Below are 21779 nucleotides of genomic sequence, written 5' to 3' on the forward strand. Positions count from 1 at the left end.
CATAGATGACTCCGGCTGGGCTTTCTAAGATGATCCCGGCGCCACCGAACGTCTGGTTGGTGGCTCCGTCTACATGGAGCTTCCACCGTGTGTCTGTGTCCTCGGTTGGGTCTCCGGTTACTTCCACCAGGAAGTCTGCCATTGCTTGCGCCTTAATTGCATGTTGAGGCTCATATATTAAATCGTACTGGGATAGCTCGATGGCCCAGGTCATCATCCTTCCTGCTAGGTCGGGTTTTTGGAGCACTTGATGAATTCCCTGGTCCTTTCTTACTACCACTTGGTGACCCTGGAAGTATTACCGTAGTCTGCGGGAAGAGGTTAGGAGCGCTAGTGCCAGTTTCTCCAACTTGTTGTACCTAAGTTCTGCTCCTTGTAGTGCTTTACTCACAAAGTAGATCGGTTGTTGAACTTTCCCTTCTTCCCGCACCAAGACCGCTGCTAGCGCTTCCTCCGTTATAGCTAGGTACAGGTAGAGTGGTTCTCTGATCACGGGCTTACCGAGCACAGGTGGTGTTGCAAGGATCCTTTTAAAATGGTTGAACGCTTCTTCGCATGCCGGGGTCCATTCAAATGCTATTTCCTTTCTCATTAGGTTGAAGAAAGGTAGGGCCTTTGCCGCCGATGCCTCAAGGAAGCGAGATAGCGCAGTGAGCCTTCCCGCCAGTCTCTGGATGTCTTTGATGCAGCCCGGGCTCTTCATTTGGAGTATTGCCTGGCATTTTTCAGGATTGGCTTCCACCCCCCTTTGGGTTATCATAAATCCTAGGAACTTCCCGGCCTCAATGGCAAAGGCGCACTTGAGAGGGTTGAGCCTCATGTCGTGTCGTCGGAGGGCCGCGAATACGTTTCCCAGGTCGCATAGGAGGTCTTCGGGTCGGGTGGTCTTGGCGAGGATGTCGTCCACGTAGACTTCCACCATTTTGCCAATGATGTCGCTGAATATCTTGTTCATCAACCTTTGGTATGTGGCCCCCGCGTTCTTCAGGCCAAAGGGCATTACCTTGTAGCAATAGATTCCTCCTGGTGTTATGAATGCTGTTTTTTCTTCGTCTGGCCGGTGCATCGATATCTGATTGTAGCCGGAATAAGCATCCATGAAAATCAAATACCGGTACCCCGCCGCCGCGTCGACGAGTGCATCAATGTTGGGTAGGGGGTAGCAATCCTTGAGGCATGCTTTGTTGAGATTGGAATAATCCATGCACATCCTCCATTTCCCATTGTGTTTTCTTACCAGGACTACGTTCGATAGCCAGGTCGAGTAGTCAAGTTCCCGGATAAATCCTGCCTTGAGGAGGCTGGCCGTCTGCTTGGCCACCTCTTCTGCCCTTTCCTGTGACATCTTCCTCCTCCTCTGGGCCACCGGTCTGGCCTCTGGCTTGACGGCCAAATGGTGTGACATGAGTTGGGGTTCTATGGTGCACAAAATTGTGATCCTTAACAACAGCGCCAAAAACTTGGTGCTCGGAATGTAATTCACACACTTTGTCACAACTTCGCACAACTAACCAGCAAGTGCACTGGGTCGTCCAAGTAATAAACCTTACGTGAGTAAGGGTCGATCCCACGGAGATTGTCGGCTTGAAGCAAGCTATGGTCACCTTTTAAATCTCAGTCAGGCGGATTCAAATGGTTATGGAGTTTTAATAATTAAAAGATAAATAACACATAAAATAAAGATAGAGATACTTATGTAATTCATTGGTGAGAATTTCAGATAAGCGTATAGAGATGCTTTCGTTCCTCCTGAACCTCTGCTTTCCTACTGCTTTCATCCAATCCTTCATACTCCTTTCCATGGCAAGCTGTATGTTGGGCATCACCGTTGTCAATGGCTACATCCCGTCCTCTCTATGAAAATGGTCCAATGCGCTGTCACTGCATGGCTAATCATTTGTCGGTTCTCGATCATACTGGAATAGGATTTACTATTCTTTTGCGTCTGTCACTACGCCCAGCACTCGCGAGTTTGAAACTCGTCACAGCCATCCCTTCCCAGATCCTACTCGGAATACCACAGACAAGGTTTAGACTTTCTGGATCTCAGGAATGGCCATCCATGGGTTCTAACTTATACCACGAAGACTCTAATATCTTGGATTTGGTCTCCTGTATTAGATATCTAAGAGATACTCATTCTGTCTCGTCTTCATGTAGAACAGAAGTGGTTGTCAGGCACGCGTTCATAGGTGAGAATGGTGATGAGCGTCACATAATCATCACATTCATCATGTTCTTAGATGCGAATAAATATCTTAGAATAGGAATAAGCTTGAATTGAATAGAAAAACAATAGTACTTTGCATTAATACTCAAGGAACAGCAGAGCTCCACACCTTAATCTATGGTGTGTAGAAACTCTACCGTTGAAAATACATAAGTGATAATGGAGTTCATTGGTCTCGGCCCCAGAGGGGAACCGGAGTAACCAAGACTTCGAATACAATAATAAAAAGTCCTATTTATACTAAACTAGTTACTAGGATTTACAGAAATGAGTAAATGATGCAAAAATCCACTTTCGGGGCCCACTTGGTGTGTGATTGGCCTGAGCATTGAGCTTTACACGTATAGAGGCTTCTCTTGGAGTTGAACGCCAGTTTGTAACCTGTTTCTGGCGTTTAACTCCACTTTGCAACCTGTTTCTGGCGTCTATCTCCAGAATATGGCAGGAAGCTGGCGTTGAACGCCAGTTTGTGTCATATAAACTCGGGCAAAGTATGGACTATTATATATTTCTGGAAAGCCCTAGATATCTACTTTCCAACGCAATTAAGAGCGCGCCATTTGGACTTCTGTAGCTCCAGAAAATCCACTTTGAGTGCAGGGAGGTCAGAATCTAACAGCATCTGCAGTCCTTCTTCAACCTCTGAATCTGATTTTTGCTCAAGTCCCTCAATTTCAGCCAGAAAATACCTGAAATCATAGAAAAACACACAAACTCATAGTAAAGTCCAGAAATGTGATTTTTATTTAAAAACTAATAAAAATATACTAAAAACTAACTAAATCATATTAAAAACTATGTAAAGACAATGCCAAAAAGCGTATAAATTATCCGCTCATCACAACACCAAACTTAAATTATTGCTTGTCCCCAAGCAACTGAAAATCAAATAGGATAAAACGAAGAGAATATACTATAAATTCCAAAATATCAATGAAACTTAGCTTCAATCAGATGAGCGGGACTAGTAGCTTTTTGCCTCTTGAATAGTTTTGGCATCTCACTTTATCCATTGAAATTCAGAATGATTGGCATCTATAGGAACTTAGAATTCAGATAGTGTTATTGATTCTCCTAGTTCAGTATATTGATTCTTGAACACATCTACTTTATGAGTCTTGGCCGTGGCCCTAAGCACTCTGTTTTTCAGTATTACCACCAGATACATACATGTCACAGACACATAACTGGGTGAACCTTTTCAGATTGTGACTCAACTTTGCTAAAGTCTCCAATTAGAGGTGTCCAGGGTTCTTAAGCACACTCTTTTTTTGCTTTGGTCTTTGACTTTAACCGCTCAGTCTCAAGTTTTCACTTGACACCTTCACGCCACAAGCACATGGTTAGGGACAGGTTGGTTTAGCCGCTTAGGCCAGGATTTTATTCCTTTAGGCCCTCCTATCCACTGATGCTCAAAGCCTTGGATCTTTTTTATTACCCTTGCCTTTTGGTTTTAAGGACTATTGGCTTTTTGCTCTTGCCTTTTGGTTTAAAGATCTTTTGGCTTTTTCTGCTTGCTTTTTCTTTCTCTTTCTCTTTTTTTCGCCATTTTTTTCGCAAGCTTTTGTATTCACTGCTTTTTCTTACTTCAAGAATCATTTTTATGATTTTTTAGATCATCAAATAACATTTTTCCTTTTTCCTTATTCTTCAAGAGCCAACATATTTAACATTCATAAACCACAATATCAAAAGACATATGCACTGTTCAAGCATTCATTCAGAAAACAAAAAGTATTGTCACCACATCAAAACAATTAAACTACTTTCAAGGATGAATTCGAAACCCTGTACTTCTTGTTCTTTTGTAATTAAAATATTTTTCATTTAAGAGAGGTGATGGATTCATAGGACATTCATAGCCTTAAGACATAGACACTTAGACACTAGTGATCATGTAATAAGACACAAACATAAATAAACATGAAGCATAAAACCGAAAAAACAGAAAAAATAAGAACAAGGAGATTAAGGAACGGGTCCATCTTAGTGAGGGTGGCGTCTTCCTCTTCTTGAAGAACCAATGGTGCTCTTGAGCTCCTCTATGTCTCTTCCTTGTCTTTGTTGCTCCTCCCTCATAGCTCTTTGATCTTCTCTAATCTCATGGAGAATGATGGAGTGCTCTTGATGTTTCACCCTTAGTTGTTCCATGTTGGAACTTAATTCTCCTAGGAAAGTGTTGCTTTGCTCCCAATAGTTCTGTGGAGGAAAGTGCATCCCTCGAGGCATTAGTGGTTATGGAAAAACAAAAAAAAAGCAATGCTTTTTACCACACCAAACTTAAAATGTTTGCTCGTCCCTGAGCAAAAGAAGAAAGAAAGATGGAGAAGAAGAAGAAAAATGGAGGAGAGGAGGAGAGGTTTGTATTCGGCCAAGGGAAGAAGAGAGGGTTGTGTTGTGTGAAAATGAAGAAGGGATGAGGGGTTTATATAGGAGTGGGGGAGGGTTTAGGGTTCGGCCATTAGGGTTGGGTTTGGGAGGAAAAAGTGTTTGAATTTTGGAGGTAGGTGGGGTTTATGGGGAAGAGTGGATGGATGTGAATGGTGAAGAGGTGATGGGGAAGAGTGATTGAGGTGATTGGTGAGGGGTATTTGGGGAAGAGAGTTATGAAAGGGTGTGAAGAGGAGAGAAGGAGTGGTAGGGATCCTGTAGGGTCCACAGATCCAGTGGGGCCAAGGACTTAACATCCCTGCTCCAATTAGGCGTGTAAAGCGCCCTTGTTGTGCAATCCTGGCGTTTAACGCCAGACTGCTGCTTGTTTCTGGCGTTAAACGCCCAAATGTAGCCTGTTTCTGGCGTTTAACGCCAGGTAGATGCTTGTTTCTGGCGTTTAAACACCAGAATGCTCCTCCTCCAGGGTGTGCTATTTTTAATGCTGTTTTTCATTCTGTTTTTGATTTTTCAGTAGTTTTTGTGACTCCACATGATCATCAACCTAATAAAACACGAAATAAAAATAAAAATAAAATAAAATATAATTAAATAACATTGGGTTGCCTCCCAACAAGCGCTTCTTTAATGTCAATAGCTTGACAGTGAGCTCTCATGGAGCCTCACAAATAATCAGAGCAAGGTTGGAACCTCCCAACACCAAACTTAGAGTTTGGTTGTGGCCTCCCAACACCAAACTTAGAGTTTGACTATGGGGCTTTGGTTGACTCTGTAGTGAGAGAAGCTTTTCATGCTTCATCTCCATGGTTACAGAAGGAGATCCTTGAGTTTTAAACTCAAGGTAGTCCTCATTCAGTTGAAGGATCAACTCTCCTCTGTCCACATCAATCACAGCTCTTGCTGTGGCTAGGAAGGGTCTTCCAAGGATGATGGATTCATCCTCATCCTTTCCAGTGTCTAGGATTATGAAATCAGCAGGGATGTAAAGGCCTTCAACCTTTACTAACACGTCCTCTACTTGTCCCCTGTTTTCTTGAGTTGTCTGCCATCTCTAATGAGATTCTGGCAGCTTGCACCTCAAAGATCCCAAGTTTTTCTATTACAGATAGTGGCATTAAGTTTATGCCTGACCCCAGGTCACACAGAGCCATCTCAAAGGTCATGGTGCCTATGGTACAGGGTATTAAGAATTTGCCAGGATCCTGTTTCTTTTGAGGTAATTTCTGCCTATCCAATGCATTCAGTTCATTGGTGAGCAAGGGAGGTTCATCTCCCCAAGGCTCATTACCAAATAATTTGGCATTCAGCTTCATGATTGCACCAAGGTACTTAGCAACTTGCTCTTCAGTAACGTCTTCATTCTCTTCAGAAGAAGAATACTCATCAGAGCTCATGAAGGGCAGAAGGAGGTTCAATGGAATCTCTATGGTCTCTAGATGAGCCTCAGATTCCTTTGGTTCCTCAAAGGGAAACTCCTTATTGGTCACTGAATGTCCCAGGAGGTCTTTCTCACTAGGATTCACGTCCTCCTCCTCCCTTGTAGGTTCGGCCATGATGGTCAAGTCAATGGCCTTGCACTCTCTCTTTGGATTTTTTTTTGTATTGCTTGGGAGAGTACTAGGAGGAGTTTCAGTGACCCTTTTACTCAGCTGACCCACTTGTGCCTCCAAATTTCTAATGGAGGACCTTGTTTCATTCATGAAACTCACAGTGGCCTTAGATAGATCAGAGACTATATTTGCTAAGCTAGATGGGTTCTGCTCAGAATTCTCTGTCTGTTGCTGAGTGGATGATGGAAAAGGTTTGCTATTGCTAAACCTGTTTTTTCCACCATTATTAAAGCCTTGTTGAGGCTTTTGTTGATCCTTCCATGAGAAATATGGATGATTTCTCCATGAGGGATTATAGGTGTTTCCATAGGGTTCACCCATGTAATTCACCTCTGCTATTGCAGGGTTCTCAGGATCATAAGCTTCTTCTTTAGAAGATGCCTCTTTAGTACTGTTTGGATGATTCCTTCAATCCATTCAGACTCTGAGAGATCATATTGACTTGCTGAGTCAATATTTTATTCTGAGCCAATATGGCATTAAGAGTATCAATTTCAAGAACTCCCTTCCTCATAGGCGTCCCATTACTCACAGGATTCCTTTCAGAAGTGTACATGAACTGGTTATTTGTAACCATGTCAATGAGTTCTTGAGCTTCTGCAGGCGTTTTCTTTAGCTGAATGGATCCACCTGCAGAATGGTCCAATGACATTTTAGATAATTCAGACAGACCATCATAGAATATATCCAGGATGGTCCATTCTGAAAGCATGTCAAAAGGACACTTTTTGGTCAGTTCCTTGTATCTCTCCCAAGCTTCATAGAGGGACTCACCTTCTTTCTGTTTGAAGGTTTGAACATCCACTCTAAGCTTACTAAGCTTTTGAGAAGGAAAAAACTTGGCTAAGAAAGCCGTGATCAGCTTATCCCAAGAGTCCAGGCTGTCTTTAGGTTGAGAGTCCAACCATATTCTAGCTCTGTCTCTTACAGCAAACGGGAAAAGCATAAGCCTGTAGACCTCGGGATCAACCCCATTGGTCTTAACAGTATCACAGATTTGCAAGAATTTAGTTAAGAACTGAAAAGGATCTTCTGATGGAAGTCCATGAAACATGCAGTTCTGTTGCATCAGAGAAACTAATTGAGGTTTCAGCTCAAAATTGTTTGCTCCAATGGCAGGGATTAAGATGCTTGTTCCATGTAAATTGGAATTTGGTGCAGTAAAGTCACCAAGCATCTTCCTTGCATTGTTATTATTTTCGGCCATGTCTCCTTCTTTTTCGAAATTTTCTGTCAGATTTTCTCCAGAGAGTTGTGCTTTAGCTTCCCTTAGCTTCCTCTTCAGAGTCCTTTCAGGTTCAGGATCAGCTTCAACAAGAATATTCTTATCCTTGTTCCTGCTCATATGAAAAAGAAGAGAACACAAAAGAAAATATGGAATCCTCTATGTCACAGTATAGAGATTCCTTTATGTGAGTAGAAGAAGAAAAGAAATTTGAACACAGAAAGAGGGAGTGGGTTCGAATTTTTAAGAAAGAGAAGTGTTAGTAGATAAATAAATAATTAGAAGGAGGTGAGAGAGAAAAATTTTTGAAAATAATTGAAAAGAAAAGAAAAATATTTTTGTTTTTAATTTAAAATTAAAGTTAAAATTCGAAAATTTAAAAAAAAAGAAAAATGAAATTAAAATTTAAAACAATTAGTTAATTAAAAAGGAATTTTGAAAAAGAGGAAGGTGATTTTCGAAAATTAGAGAGAGAGAATTAGTTAGGTAGTTTTGAAAAAGATATGATTGAAATAGTAAACTTTTAAAATCAAACAAAAAGTCAAGTAGTTAATTGAAAAAGATTTGAAAATCAATTTTTGAAAAGATAAAAAGTTAGAAAAGATTTTGAAATTAATTTTGAAAAAGATGTGATTGAAATTTATTTTGAAAAAGATTTGAAAAAGAAATTTAAAAAGATTTGATTTTGAAAATTAAAGTTGATTACTTGACTAACAAGAAACAAAAAGATATGATTGAAAATTTAAAGATTGAACCTTTCTTACTAGGCAAGTAACAAACTTAAAAATTTTTGAATCAATCACATTAATTGTTAGTAGAGATTTTGAAATTATAAAACAAAATAAGAAAAAGATTTTTGAGAATCAAATTGAAATTTTCGAAAATATAAAAGAAAAAGTGAAAAAGTTTGAAAAAGATAGAATTTTTAAATTGAATATTTGATTTGACTCATAAGAAACAACTAGATTTTAAAATTTTTTGAAAAAGTCAAGTCAAATATTCGAATTTTATGAGAAGAAAAGGGAAAGATATTTTTTTTTATTTTTAATGATGAGAGAGAAAAACATCAAAAAGACTCAATGCATGAAAATTTTGGATCAAAATAAATGATGCATGCAAGAACACTATGAATGTCAAGATGAACACCAAGAACACTTTGAATGTCAAGATGAACACCAAGAACTTATTTTTGAAAATTTTTAAGAAAAGAAAAATATGCAAGACACCAACTTAGAAATTTTCAATGTTGAGACATTAAAAATTCAAAAATACATATGAGAAGCAAAAAAAGACACAAAACAAGAAATTTTAAAGATCAAACAAGAAGACTTACCAAGAACAACTTGAAGATCATGAAGAACACATGCATGAATTTTCGAAAAATGCAAGAAAGGGATAAACATGCAATTGACACCAAACTTAAAATTTGACACTAGACTCAAACAAGAAACACAAAATATTTTTGATTTTTTTATGAATTTATTAAAAATTTTTGGTATTTTTTGAAAATTATTTGGAAGAAGCAAAATAAAGATTTCAAAATTTTTAATAAGAATTCCAGGAATATTGCAATGTTAGTCTAAAGCTCTGGTCCAAAACACTAGACATGGCCAATGGCCAGCCAAGCTTCAGCAGATATTGCCTACCTCCCATGTATACAACAACTATGTGTGTAACGGCCAAATGGGTGAAGATAAACAAGCTCTTGTGATGATAAGTTGAAACCCTGGTCCAAAAGATTAGACATGGCTTACAGCCAGCCAGGATTCAACAAATCATCATGAAACACTGGAATTCATTCTTAAAAATTCTGAAGAACATAGAAAATTCTTTTTGAAAATATTTATTTAAATTTTTTTGAAATATTTTCGAAAATAAAAATAAAAAACAAAAAGCTTAAAATTAAAATAAAATTACCTAATCTGAGCAACAAGATGAACCGTCAATTGTCCAAACTCGAACAATCCCCGGCAATGGCGCCAAAAACTTGGTGCACGAAATTGTGATCCTTAACAACGGCGCCAAAAACTTGGTGCTCGGAACGTAATTCACACACTTTGTCACAACTTCGCACAACTAACCAGCAAGTGCACTGGGTCATCCAAGTAATAAACCTTACGTGAGTAAGGGTCGATCCCACGGAGATTGTTGGCTTGAAGCAAGCTATGGTCACCTTGTAAATCTCAGTCAGGCGGATTCAAATGGTTATGGAGTTTTAATAATTAAAAGATAAATAACACGTAAAATAAAGATAGAGATACTTATGTAATTCATTGATGAGAATTTCAGATAAACGTATAGAGATGCTTTCGTTCCTCCTGAACCTCTGCTTTCCTACTGCTTTCATCCAATCCTTCATACTCCTTTCCATGGCAAGATGTATGTTGGGCATCACCGTTGTCAATGGCTACATCCTGTCCTCTCTTTGAAAATGGTCCAATGCGCTGTCACTGCATGGCTAATCATCTGTTGGTTCTCGATCATACTGGAATAGGATTTACTATCTTTTTGCGTCTGTCACTACGCCCAGCACTCGCGAGTTTGAAGCTCGTCACAGCCATCCCTTCCCAGATCCTACTCGGAATACCACAGACAAGGTTTAGACTTTTCGAATATCAGGAATGGCCATCCATGGGTTCTAACTTATACCACGAAGACTCTAATATCTCGAACTCGGTCCCCTGTATTAGATATCTAAGAGATACTCATTCTGTCTCGTCTTCATATAGAACAGAAGTGGTTGTCAGGCACGCGTTCATAGGTGAGAATGGTGATGAGCGTCACATAATCATCACATTCATCATGTTCTTGGATGTGAAAGAATATCTTAGAATAGGAATAAGCTTGAATTGAATAGAAAAACAATAGTACTTTGCATTAATACTCAAGGAACAGCAAAGCTCCACACCTTAATCTATGGTGTGTAGAAACTCTACCGTTGAAAATACATAAGTGATAATGGAGTTCATTGGTCTCGGCCCCAAAGGGGAACCGGAGTAACCAAGACTTCGAATACAATAATAAAAAGTCCTATTTATACTAAACTAGTTACTAGGGTTTACAGAAATGAGTAAATGATGCAGAAATCCACTTCCGGGGCCCACTTGGTGTGTGCTTGGGCTGAGCATTGAGCTTTACATGTGTAGAGGCTTCTCTTGGAGTTGAACGCCAGTTTGTAACCTGTTTCTGGCGTTTAACTCCACTTTGCAACCTGTTTCTGGCGTTTAACTCCAGAATAGGGCAAGAAGCTGGTGTTAAATGCCAATTTGTGTCATATAAACTCGGGTAAAGTATGGACTATTATATATTTCTGGAAAGCCCTGGATGTCTACTTTCCAACGCAATTGAGAGAGCGCCATTTGGACTTCTGTTGCTCCAGAAAATCCACTTTGAGTGCAGGGAGGTCAGAATCTAACAACATATGTAGTCCTTCTTCAACCTCTGAATCTGATTTTTGCTCAAGTCACTCAATTTCAGCCAGAAAATACCTGAAATCATAGAAAAATACAAAAACTCATAGTAAAGTCCAGAAATGTGATTTTTATTTAAAAACTAATAAAAATATACTAAAAACTAACTAAATCATATTAAAAACTATGTAAAGACAATGCCAAAAAGCGTATAAATTATCCGCTCATCAGTCTATCCCTGGCATGTCGGCCGGTGTCCAGGAAAATGGGTCACCATTGGCCCTGATCATTTTCATTAAAGGTTCTTTCAGCTCGTGAGGGAGGTTTCTATTCACGAAGGTGAACTTTTCCTCCGTGTCGCCGACTCTAAACTTTTCCAGGTTCCCTTCTGGTTCGGGTCTCGGCTTGTCGCTGACTCTGGCATCCAAGTCGGTGAGGAACACTCCTGATGCTTCTTTGGATTTCTGTCTTAACGAGAGGCTGGCGTTGTCGCAAGCGACTTTCATTTCCAGGTCTCCCCTTACATACCCTACTGATCCTTCTTCAGTTATGAACTTCATTATCAGCATCCTTGTGCTGATGACTGTCCCTAGGTCGTTGATGGTCTTCCTCCCTAGAATGATGTTGTAGGCCGTGGAGTCTCGTAGGATCACGAACTCTGCCATTACCGTTCTTCTCCCTTGGCCTTGTCCCACAGAGGTCGGCAGAGAGATTATCCCGTCCGGCTTGATGAAGTGGTCACCGAGCCCTACAACGCCGTGCTGGTGGGTTTTTAAGTCGGCGTCCCGTAGGCCCAAGGCATCGAACACATTGTGGAACATGATGTTCGAATCTGCCCCCGTATCTACAAGGATCCGCTTGATGAGTCCGGTTCCCACTCTGGCTGTAATGACCTTGGGAGGGCTTTCTGTGACCTCGTCAAACCATTGGTCTTCCGGGCCGAATGAAATGGATGGAAGTTTCTTGGGGCTTCGCGCAGAGGATGTGGAAACTGCCAGGACTTTGGCGTCTTTCCTATGTTATGATTTCGACCTAGATGCCGCGTTTCTTGCTGTTACTACGTTCACTATGGTAAGGCCATGGTCGTTGTCCTCCGGCTCTTGGCGTTGCTTTGCTGCCTGGGTCTTGTCTTCGCCCTCGTGGTCGTGATTCCGTCTCCTCAGCTCCCTAATGAGGTGGGAAAAATCGGCTAGCTTTCCATCCCTGATCGCTTGCTCCAGTGCGTCCTTCAGGTCGAAGCAGTCTTGTGTCTTGTGCCCGTAGCCCTTGTGGTAGTCACAGTAGAGGCTCTTGTTCCCCCCTGTTCGTTCCTTCAGAGGTCGGGGCTTCGACAAGATCCCCTTCTCAGCTATTTGTTGGTAAACTTCCATAATCGGCACGGTGAGGGGAGTGTAATTAGTGAACTTCCCGACTCGAGGAAACGGCCTGGACGTCTTACTCGGACTGCCATCCCTGGGGTGTTCCTTTTGTCTCTCTCCGTTCCCGTGATGCCGGGTTTGATTGTAAGAGGGCTGCCATTTGTTAGCAGCCACGACCTGGCTGACTTCTTCGTCGTTAATGTACTCCCTGGCTACACATTGAATCTCCTGCATTGTCCACACCGGCTTCGTGGTGAGGTGCTTTCTGAAGTCCTCGTTTAGAAGTCCGTTCGTCAAGCACAAGCTTGCAACCGAATCCGTCAGCCCGTCGATCTCCAAGCACTCATCATTGAATCGGTCTAGGTATTTCCTGGTCGGCTCGCCGGATGTCTGGGTCACTCCAAGTAGATTAATTGGGTGTTTTGCCTTTGCGATTCTGGTTGTGAATTGGGCTAGGAAGGCGCGGCTGATGTCCGAGAACCTGGTCACCGAGCCTTGCAGGAGGTTATTGAACCACCGTATTGCAGGTCCCGCTAAGGTGACCGGGAAAGCGCGACACCTTACCTCGTCTCCCACTCCCTCCAGGTTCATTCTGGCTTCGAAAGCCGTAAGGTGCTCCTGCGGGTCTTGGGCTCCGTCGTACCTCATGTCCGTTGGCTTGTCAAAGTGTTTTGGCAGCCGGACCTCGAGGATGGAACGATGGAATGGGGTTGCTCCCATTATCATTGGTCCCCGCGTTCTGGTTGTTCTTCCCTCGTCGTCCTCCCGACGAGCGTCCTCGCGGTTTCGCTCTGTGGTACGCCTGTCGTGCCTGGTGTATATGAGAGGGTCACGGCGTCTTCTCGCGCGTCCTCCCTCCCTGGCGCTCTCGGGCTCAGATTGTGTGCTACCTGTTCGTCGGGAGCGGCTTCTCGAGACGGAGCAGGAGTAGCTCGATTCGGGAGTTTGTTGATGATGTTCTCGGTCTGCCAGCCGGCGCTCTAGGTCTTGCATCCTGTGGCGTAGTTCTTGCATTATTCTGGCGCTGTTGTCGCCAGTTCCCCCGAAGGGGCGCCTTTCGGGAGATCGTGTGGTTCGTCTTGGAGGGGACCTCGTGCGCTGCCGGGGAGAAGCCGTGGAGGCTTCCCCTCTACGCTCAGTCTCGCGGCCTGTTCCTCCTGGGCCCAGTACAACGTCCATTCAGGCGATTAGTCCCCACAGACAGCACCAATGTTCGGTAGGTCAGGTACCAGACGGTTCGGGTTGGTACTTCGATTGATGAGGGGGGGATCGCCTGGTTCCGGGTTGCTGGGTTGAAGGGGGTGCAGCCGACGTCCCGAGCTCTTCGTATGGAAAAGGGGGGTGTCACCTGTAAGGACACTCCGATGCTCTAGTCAGTCAAGTGTGCAGGTGAAAAAGGGTTGAATGATATGTGACGTACCTTGGGGAAGGGTAGGACCTTCCCCATATATACCATGTCAGAGGTGGGCCCTGCAATGACAGGCCCACTTTCTTCGATGCTTCCTTCGCACAGCTGTAGCAAAGCTGTCAGGGACGCGTGTCCGGGTCGGCAACTGGGCGCCTCGATCCTGACCATCCGGGTCGGGTGGTGCTCGGGTCGGGCCGGCCCGTTAGTGGTTTGGGTCAGGCCGTAACAAATACGAATACATACAATTTTATAAATTATTAATTTAAATTATATCTATGTAAAATTTAAATTACAAACTAACACAAATTTTATAATTTAAAAATCTAATTATTTAAATAAAATTAAATTAATTAAAATTTATAAAAATATACTAATACCATTCAAATCGTATTAAAATGTAAACAAGTTTGTTGAGTCCATAAACAAACTTTACGTAAATAAATAAGTTTAGTCAATGTGATATGTAAATTTTGTATTTATATTACTCCACACATAAACCGTGGTAATTTAGGGAATTTTATGATCACGTACACTTGCTTGGCCACAAACATTGATTTTCTATTTTCTCTAATGATAATAATAACAATAATGAAACAATAACAATAATAATAATGACCATAACAATAATTACTAAGAAAGATAACAATAACATCAATATGAATAATAATAATAACAATAACACTAATAATAACAACAATAACAATAATAACAATACCAACAGGAATAATAATACTAACAATAACAATAATAATAATACTAAGTTACTAACAACTCCCAATAATAATACAAATAAAATTAATAATAATAATAACAATTATGTATTTATACTACTCTAAGCATAAACCGTGGTAACCAACAGGGTTTTATGCTTACAGCTTTTTCTTCGTAAACCGTGGTGACCAAGCACGGTTTATGGCTCGCAATTTCTCTTCGTAATCCGTGGTGAGCAGCACGGTTTATGCTCAAACTTTTTCAAGTAAAAACCGTTCCAGATTGCCACGGTTTATGCATAAATTTAAAACCGTGGTTAGCTTCCATAGTTTATATAATAATAAAAAAAGACACTCACGTAACCACTTTGCAAATGTTGTAATCAGGTAAAATTTCTCTCTTTCATTTTATATAGGTACATTGTCCTAATTTTTAGATGTGTTTGTTTTACTTTTTTTTTAATTATTATAATAAAAAATTGAATATTGTATATTTTTAAAGAATACCTAGTTGTATTGATATATATTATTAATATAAATAATTATAATAAATAATATATAATTAATTCATCTCACGAATTAATGAGTTGAACTTATCCAAACTCAATTTAACTCATAATATATGAGTTGAAATCCACTTAAATTTGGCTCACAAGCTAATGAACTCCATTTAATAAATTATTAATAAGAATCGGATTTGAACAGGCTCACGAGTTAATTTAACTCATTTTCAATCTAGCAATAATAATACAAATGTAGTTGCTACAATTTTCAAATGATTTATTTTTATTAAAGCTTAATTTACTTTTTATAATTTAACACCGTTTAAGATTTCACGAAAAAAAAGTTCACATTTATTATTTATAGAATAATAAACTTAATTATAAAGAACTTACTTTACAAATGCGGCTAACTAAGTCAAAGTATTCCTAACCCGTTCATGATTGAACAACTTCAACAACTAATCTGAATTATTAGCGTTTAGCACTGGAAAACCTTGATTTCTCGGAGAGAACTCTCTTGAAAACCTTGATTTCCCGGAGAGAACTGAGTGAAGGCAATAAATTTTATTACCAAATATTTTAAATTAAAAAATAAAAGGTTTAATTATTCTGTTGGTTCTTATAGTTTTACGAAATTTTCAATTAAGTCTTTATATATTTTTTTTAATTAGGTCTCCACCAAATTCTTTTTTCAATTAAGTCCTCCTTAGTAGTAATTGACTTAATTTTATAGGGATCTAATTTAAAAAAAATTAGTGTAAGGACTTAAATAAAAGAAAAAAAAATGTAGAAATTCAATTAAAAAAAATTGTAGTGCAAGAACTCAATTAAAAAAAAAGTACAATAACCTAATTAAAAATTTTACCAAATTATAAAGACCAATAGAGTAATTAAACCAATATAAAATTATATAGGAATGTTGTTAATTTGTAATATATACCATTGAATAAAAGGATTGCTAAGATAAAAAGTATCCGAATTTTAGTGTGCAAAGAAATCGCGGGATAAAATTAGCATTTGTAAATTAAAATCACAGTGTCTAATAAAGCACTCCTCATCCGTCCATCTGCTCTTAATTCTTAAATTATCTCTTATTTTTGGTTCCCCCTTATTTCAATACTTACAAATTACAAATTCTTACTCTATTTATAAAAAAAGTATTCAAAATAAAATTACAATTATATGTAAAAGTTATAAAATAAAAAATAGTAGTATAATTGTAGTCTTGTAGATATTGAATTTCTTTTTAGGGGGTAAAACTGAAGGTCTCAAATGTTTCTCTGTAGTTCCTAAAGCACCAAGTGTTTGTAAATTTTGCCACTCTAAATATTTTTTTGATAAAAATAACCAAACATTAAATTTTGGTAAACTCAATTGAAAAGTTAATCAAAATACCTTAATTAGGGTATGTTTAAAATGAGCACAATAATTATGTTTATTGGATATGCCACATTTATATAGATTATTAGATTTTATTAGATAAAAATCAAAGATAAATATAAAAAAATATTGATGAATTCTAATAAATACAGAATATCCTAATACATAAATAAATACTTTAAATGATAATATTTTAATATACAATACTTTAAATAGAAATAAAATCTTTTACTATTAAATAATTAAATATAAAATATATAAATACAGAATATATGAGTATTTTTTATTTATTAAGATTAAATATTATGCAAAAAATTTTTATGATATTAAAAAATTATATTAAAATGATATTTTAATCTGTAACATAAAAATATAAAATAATTAAAATTTTATTTTATATTACTTGACAAATAATTAAATTATTATATTCAAAATTTATTAACTACTAACTAATTTTGTTAAAGATATTATTATCTAACATTATTTTTCATCAAAATATTTTTAAAATATAATTTATTTAAAATATTATATATAATACATGAAAATATTAACTTTTTTTTCAATTTTTTTTAAAAAACGGAATAAATAATATAACTTTAAATACATGTCTATCATATTATATATTTATTTATATTAGTAAGACCTAAATTAATCAAACTTACGTAATTAAAAATATAAAATATATAAATACAAAAAATATAAATTTTTTATTTGTTAAAATTAATTATTATACAATTTTTTTATAATATTAAAAAATTATATTAAAACGATATTTTAAACTACAACATAAAAATATAAAATAAATAATTTTATTTTATATTACTTGATAAATAGTTAGATTATTATATTCAATACTTATTAACTAACTATTATTGTTAAAAATATTATTATATAATAATTTTTTATCAAATATTGTCAAAATATAGTTTATTTAAAATATTATATATAATACTTGAAAATATTTTTTTCTAATTTTTTTTAAAAAACTGAATAAATAATATATATCAACTACATATATGTATCATATGTGTGTATATAATAGTGACTAATATAAGATTGATATATTCTTTTATTTTTTAGACTCTCTAATATATATATATGCTACCTCATGACTTTTTTCTCTAGTCTTTCTTATTCATATTTATTTTGTGGTAATATTAAGTAGATAATAATTTAAAATTATTTTTAAATTTAACATTTATAATTTTATATTTATAATATTTATAATAAGATCATTTTTTATTTTTATTATTTTCAAATATTTTTTTTATTTTTCTAGTTAAATTTTTTATGTTCTAACTCGACTAGACTTTTATATATATATATATAAAAGGGAAGGGAACTTTTATCACCGAAGGAGGCTATAGAAATGAAGGAGGCGGGAAGCTACCGCTTCTAGAATGCAAGCTTATCCTTTACTTTTTTTATAGCGTACCGCTATTGAAAAAAAAAAAGGTTTATGGATGAAGTAATCGGAGTGACAAATCTACTATTGATTTCGCAGTTAGAACCTTACTAAACTCTTGACAACTACTTTTCTCGGGCTTCTCTATGTCAATCTCAATCAGAGGCTGCTGAAGCCGGTCCATGACTGGCTAATGCAAGTGCTTAGGAGGATTCCCATGGATGGAACCTTCGCTTTTACTAAGCTAAGGTGGAATCAGCACAAATTTCTTGATCGACTAGTTGGCAATCAAACCTGTTACTCTTTCGATTTGAAATCTGCCACCGATAGGTGGCCAGTATTATTTCTCTTCTATATATATATATATATATGAGAAATTGATGTACAAATGTCTTTCTCAAAATATTTTTTATCATATATAATTTATTAAAAATATATTTTGTTAAATCCAAAAATAAAATATATAATTTTTTAATTTTAATGTAATTAATATGTTATCTGATTTAATGATTATAATTATTTATATATAAAATATTATATATATTAAGAAGATTATCACATATTTTATTATATAAAGGTGAAAGTTTTTTATTTCAAAAAATATAAAATAGATAAATATAAAAAATATAAGTATTTTTTATTATTAGCATTAATTATTATATAAGAAAATTTTATAATATTAAAAAATTATATTAAAATAATATTGTAAACTACAACATAAAAATATAAATTAATTAAATTTTATTTTATATTACTTGACAAATAATTAGATTATTATATTTAAAATTTATTTTAAAATTAAAAATAAAATTTAACTAAATTAAATATTAAAGAATTTCGATATATTAAAGACAAAAGTTATAATTTATATTTTATTGTATATGTACTATGTTTTTTTTTCACAAGTTTATGTACTAGTCATTTTATGAATATTTCATGATGAATAAAAATATTTAAGAATAAAATTAAAAATAATAAATTTATTTAGAATGAAAGTAATGCGATTAAGTGTAATTTACTTAGATGAAATTAAAAAATAATTAAATAACTACGTATCGTAAAAAATTGATATTATTGAAAGATAAAATTAAAATTTATTTTTAAGTTAAAAATAAAGTTTATTTAAATTAAACATTAAAAAAGTTTGATACATTAGAGACAAAAGAGTATAATTTATGCTTTATTATATATGTATCATACTTAGTTTTGCCTTTTTTTTCGGAAGTTTATCTAGTAGTTTTCTAGAATTATTTTATAATGAGTAAAAATATTGAATTCATAATGTAATTCATTTTACTAAAATTTACTTTTATTTTATTTGATTTGGTAATTCTTATAAGAGTAATGTATCATTTTTGCCCTTAACGTTTTCATCCAATTTAAGTTCTTAACGTTTTAAAATCGTCTCAATTTTGTTCTGCCGTCAATTTTGTTAACAAGTAGGACAATATTGAGATAATATCAAAATGTTAGAGACTTAAATAAAATGATTTAAATGTTAAAGATAATTTTAAGACTTATTCTAAATGTTAAAGACAAAATGTTTTTGTTCTAATTTTTAAATATTAAATTAGACAAAAAAAAATACATAAATGGCTAACAAACGGGTATGTCTAAAATGAGCACAATAATTATGTGCTTATTGGATGTGCCACATTTATATAGACTATTAGATTTTATTAGATGAAAATCAAAGGCTAATATAAAAGAAGAGCATTGATAAACTCTAATAACGGAAAAGCTCTACATCCATGTAAAAAATATATGGATGTTATCCAAGTAACTTCCTCCACACGTGCGTTCCCCCACCCCACAGTCGTTTGTTATACACGGGCCTCATATAATGTATATAACGTAAACCTTTTCTGCGTGATAAACTTTTTTGAACGTAAACTTTTCTCAACGTAAACCTTGTTCTCTTCTCGCGTTTTCATTCTTCTTCTTCTTCTTCTTCTTCTTCTTCTTCTTCTTCTTCTTCTTCTTCTTGTTCTTCTTCTTCTTCTTCTTCTTCTTCAACCTAATAAAATTCCTTATTCTCTGCATTATGGATCTGGATTGACTTTGACGTAATTAGCTTCGTCGTTCTTCTTCTTCTTCTTTGTTTTTTTCTTCGATCTGGACTTTTGAATTGAAACAATGAATGAATCAACTTCAAATCAATTGAATGAGTACGATTTGGATTATTCTTCCGAAACGCATCAATTTGATGAGGTTTGAATTATTAAATTTTGAATCGAATTCAATAGAATGTAATTGCTAATTTTATTTGAATTGAATTGAATGGACGGAGGTGATCTGAATCTGAATTGAATTGAATTGATAAAATCTAAATTGTAGACAGAGTTGTTTCGAATTTGGTTTTCTATAATGGATTATCTTTCGTTTACTGTTAGTAACCTTTCGGTTCGGTAAATATTATAGAATTCTTTCACCGTTAATGACATTTTCGGTTCACCGTGTAGACCAGCTGTATTGTGGATGAAAGATTTGTCCCAAAGGTGGGGATGATTTTTGAGACACTAGAAGAAGCTGCAAAGTTCTATAAATATTATTCCAAACTTGCCAGTTTTTCTACCAAAATAAGGAACATGACTCGGGATGGAGACAAAATTAAGAATCAACTAATTGTATGCACCAGAGAGGGGAGGTGGAAATCCAAGATATCTTCAACTCTGAAGACAAACACCTCAGCTGGGTTAAACTGTCCAGTCAGGATTTATGTACACATAATGAAAGGACGTCGGTGTTTGGACAATTTCCAAAGTTGTTCTGAATCACTCACATCCTTACTGTCCAAAACGGGCAGAGATGGTCAAACAACACAGGGAGCTTAGCATGTTTGTGCATCGCACCATTGAAATCCACGAGGAAGCTGGAATCAGACCGAGCAAAACTTACCAATCATTTGTGGCAGCAGCTGGCAGCCACCGTAAACTAGGTTTTATAGAAAAAGACGTGAGGAATTACATCACAAGGGAAGTACGGAATATTTCCGAAGAAGACGATGCCAAAGAATTTGGGAAGTACCTACTAAGAATGAAAGAGAAGAACCAAAATTTCTTTTTCGAGCTCAACCTTGAAGGCGATCCCTGTATTAAACAGGCATTCTGGGCTGATGCAAGAAGCATGGCTGCATTTGAGTATTTCGGAGACGTGGTTTCATTTGACACCACCTATAATACAAACAGGTATTTCATTTAGTGACATATATTTTCATGTTCTTTGAATGTATATCTTTCGGTTCACCATGGTCTAGTGCGCTTATTTATGCAGGTACAATTTGGTTTTAGGTTCTTTTGTTGGCGTGAATCATCACGGCCAGTCAACACTTCTCGGATGTGCGCTGATGAACAATGAGGATATTCAATCATTCAAATGGCTATTTGAGTGTTGGCTACGTTGCATGGGAGGAAAGGCACCAAAAGGCATTCTTACCGATCAATGCGCATCGATTCAAAGGGCAATTGAGCTAGGCATACCAACAACAATTCACCGCTAGTGTATCTGGCACATCATGAAGAAGATCCCAAACAAACTAAACGGCTACAAGGGACACATCGATATTGAACAAGAGATGAGCCATGTTGTTTGGAACTCGTACACAAAAGACACATTTGACAGAAACTGGAACAATTTCCTCACAAAGTATGGCCTCGGAGGCAACAAGTGGCTTTCAGGTAATTGAGGTTTCAATTCGAATTATTTTCATGCCCATACCTTTTTTTTTCCAAAACATACACTATTTTCGGTTTACCACACCTTATGGGTTTTGCAGAACTGTACGAGGATCGGGATATATGGATTCTAGTTTACTTGGATCACCACTTTTGGGTCGGGATGAGAAGCACACAAAGGAGTGAGAGCATGCATTCATTTTTCAACAAGTTCATTACACGAAATAGCTCCTTGAGACAATTCGTGAAGCAATACGACAATTGCTTAGTAAGCAGAGAGCAAACAGAGAGAGAATTCGATGCTGCAGATTTTCACACCATGATACCGTGTGCAACAAAATCAGTAACAGAGGCACAGTTTCAGTATGTATATACCCATGAAAAGTTCAGGGAAGTTCAAGCTCAATTCAGAGGTAAAGTGAACTGTATCACAAAATCAATGCATTCTACCCTAGGTTTCACAACATATGAAGTC

At 36.5% G+C, this 21779-nt stretch overlaps 1 protein-coding gene and 1 non-coding gene across 2 annotated transcripts; both read left to right on the forward strand.

Annotated features, from left to right (window-relative positions):
• Nucleotides 1-6937: 6937 nt before the first annotated feature.
• Nucleotides 6938-7045, forward strand: LOC112725348 (small nucleolar RNA R71). The gene has a single exon (XR_003164462.1). It is a non-coding gene; the product is annotated as a small nucleolar RNA R71 (small nucleolar RNA).
• Nucleotides 7046-19222: 12177 nt separating this feature from the next.
• On the forward strand, nt 19223-21129 carry LOC140176180 (protein FAR1-RELATED SEQUENCE 5-like). The gene is made up of 5 exons (XM_072206072.1): nt 19223-19237; nt 20093-20257; nt 20367-20609; nt 20733-20818; nt 20904-21129. Exons 1-5 carry the CDS (start codon nt 19223-19225, stop codon nt 21127-21129), a joined length of 735 nt encoding a protein of 244 aa, XP_072062173.1.
• The last annotated feature ends 650 nt before the right edge of the window (nt 21130-21779 follow it).

This window comes from Arachis hypogaea, chromosome 11 (genome assembly GCF_003086295.3).
Source record: "Arachis hypogaea cultivar Tifrunner chromosome 11, arahy.Tifrunner.gnm2.J5K5, whole genome shotgun sequence".
NCBI lineage: Eukaryota > Viridiplantae > Streptophyta > Magnoliopsida > Fabales > Fabaceae > Arachis > Arachis hypogaea.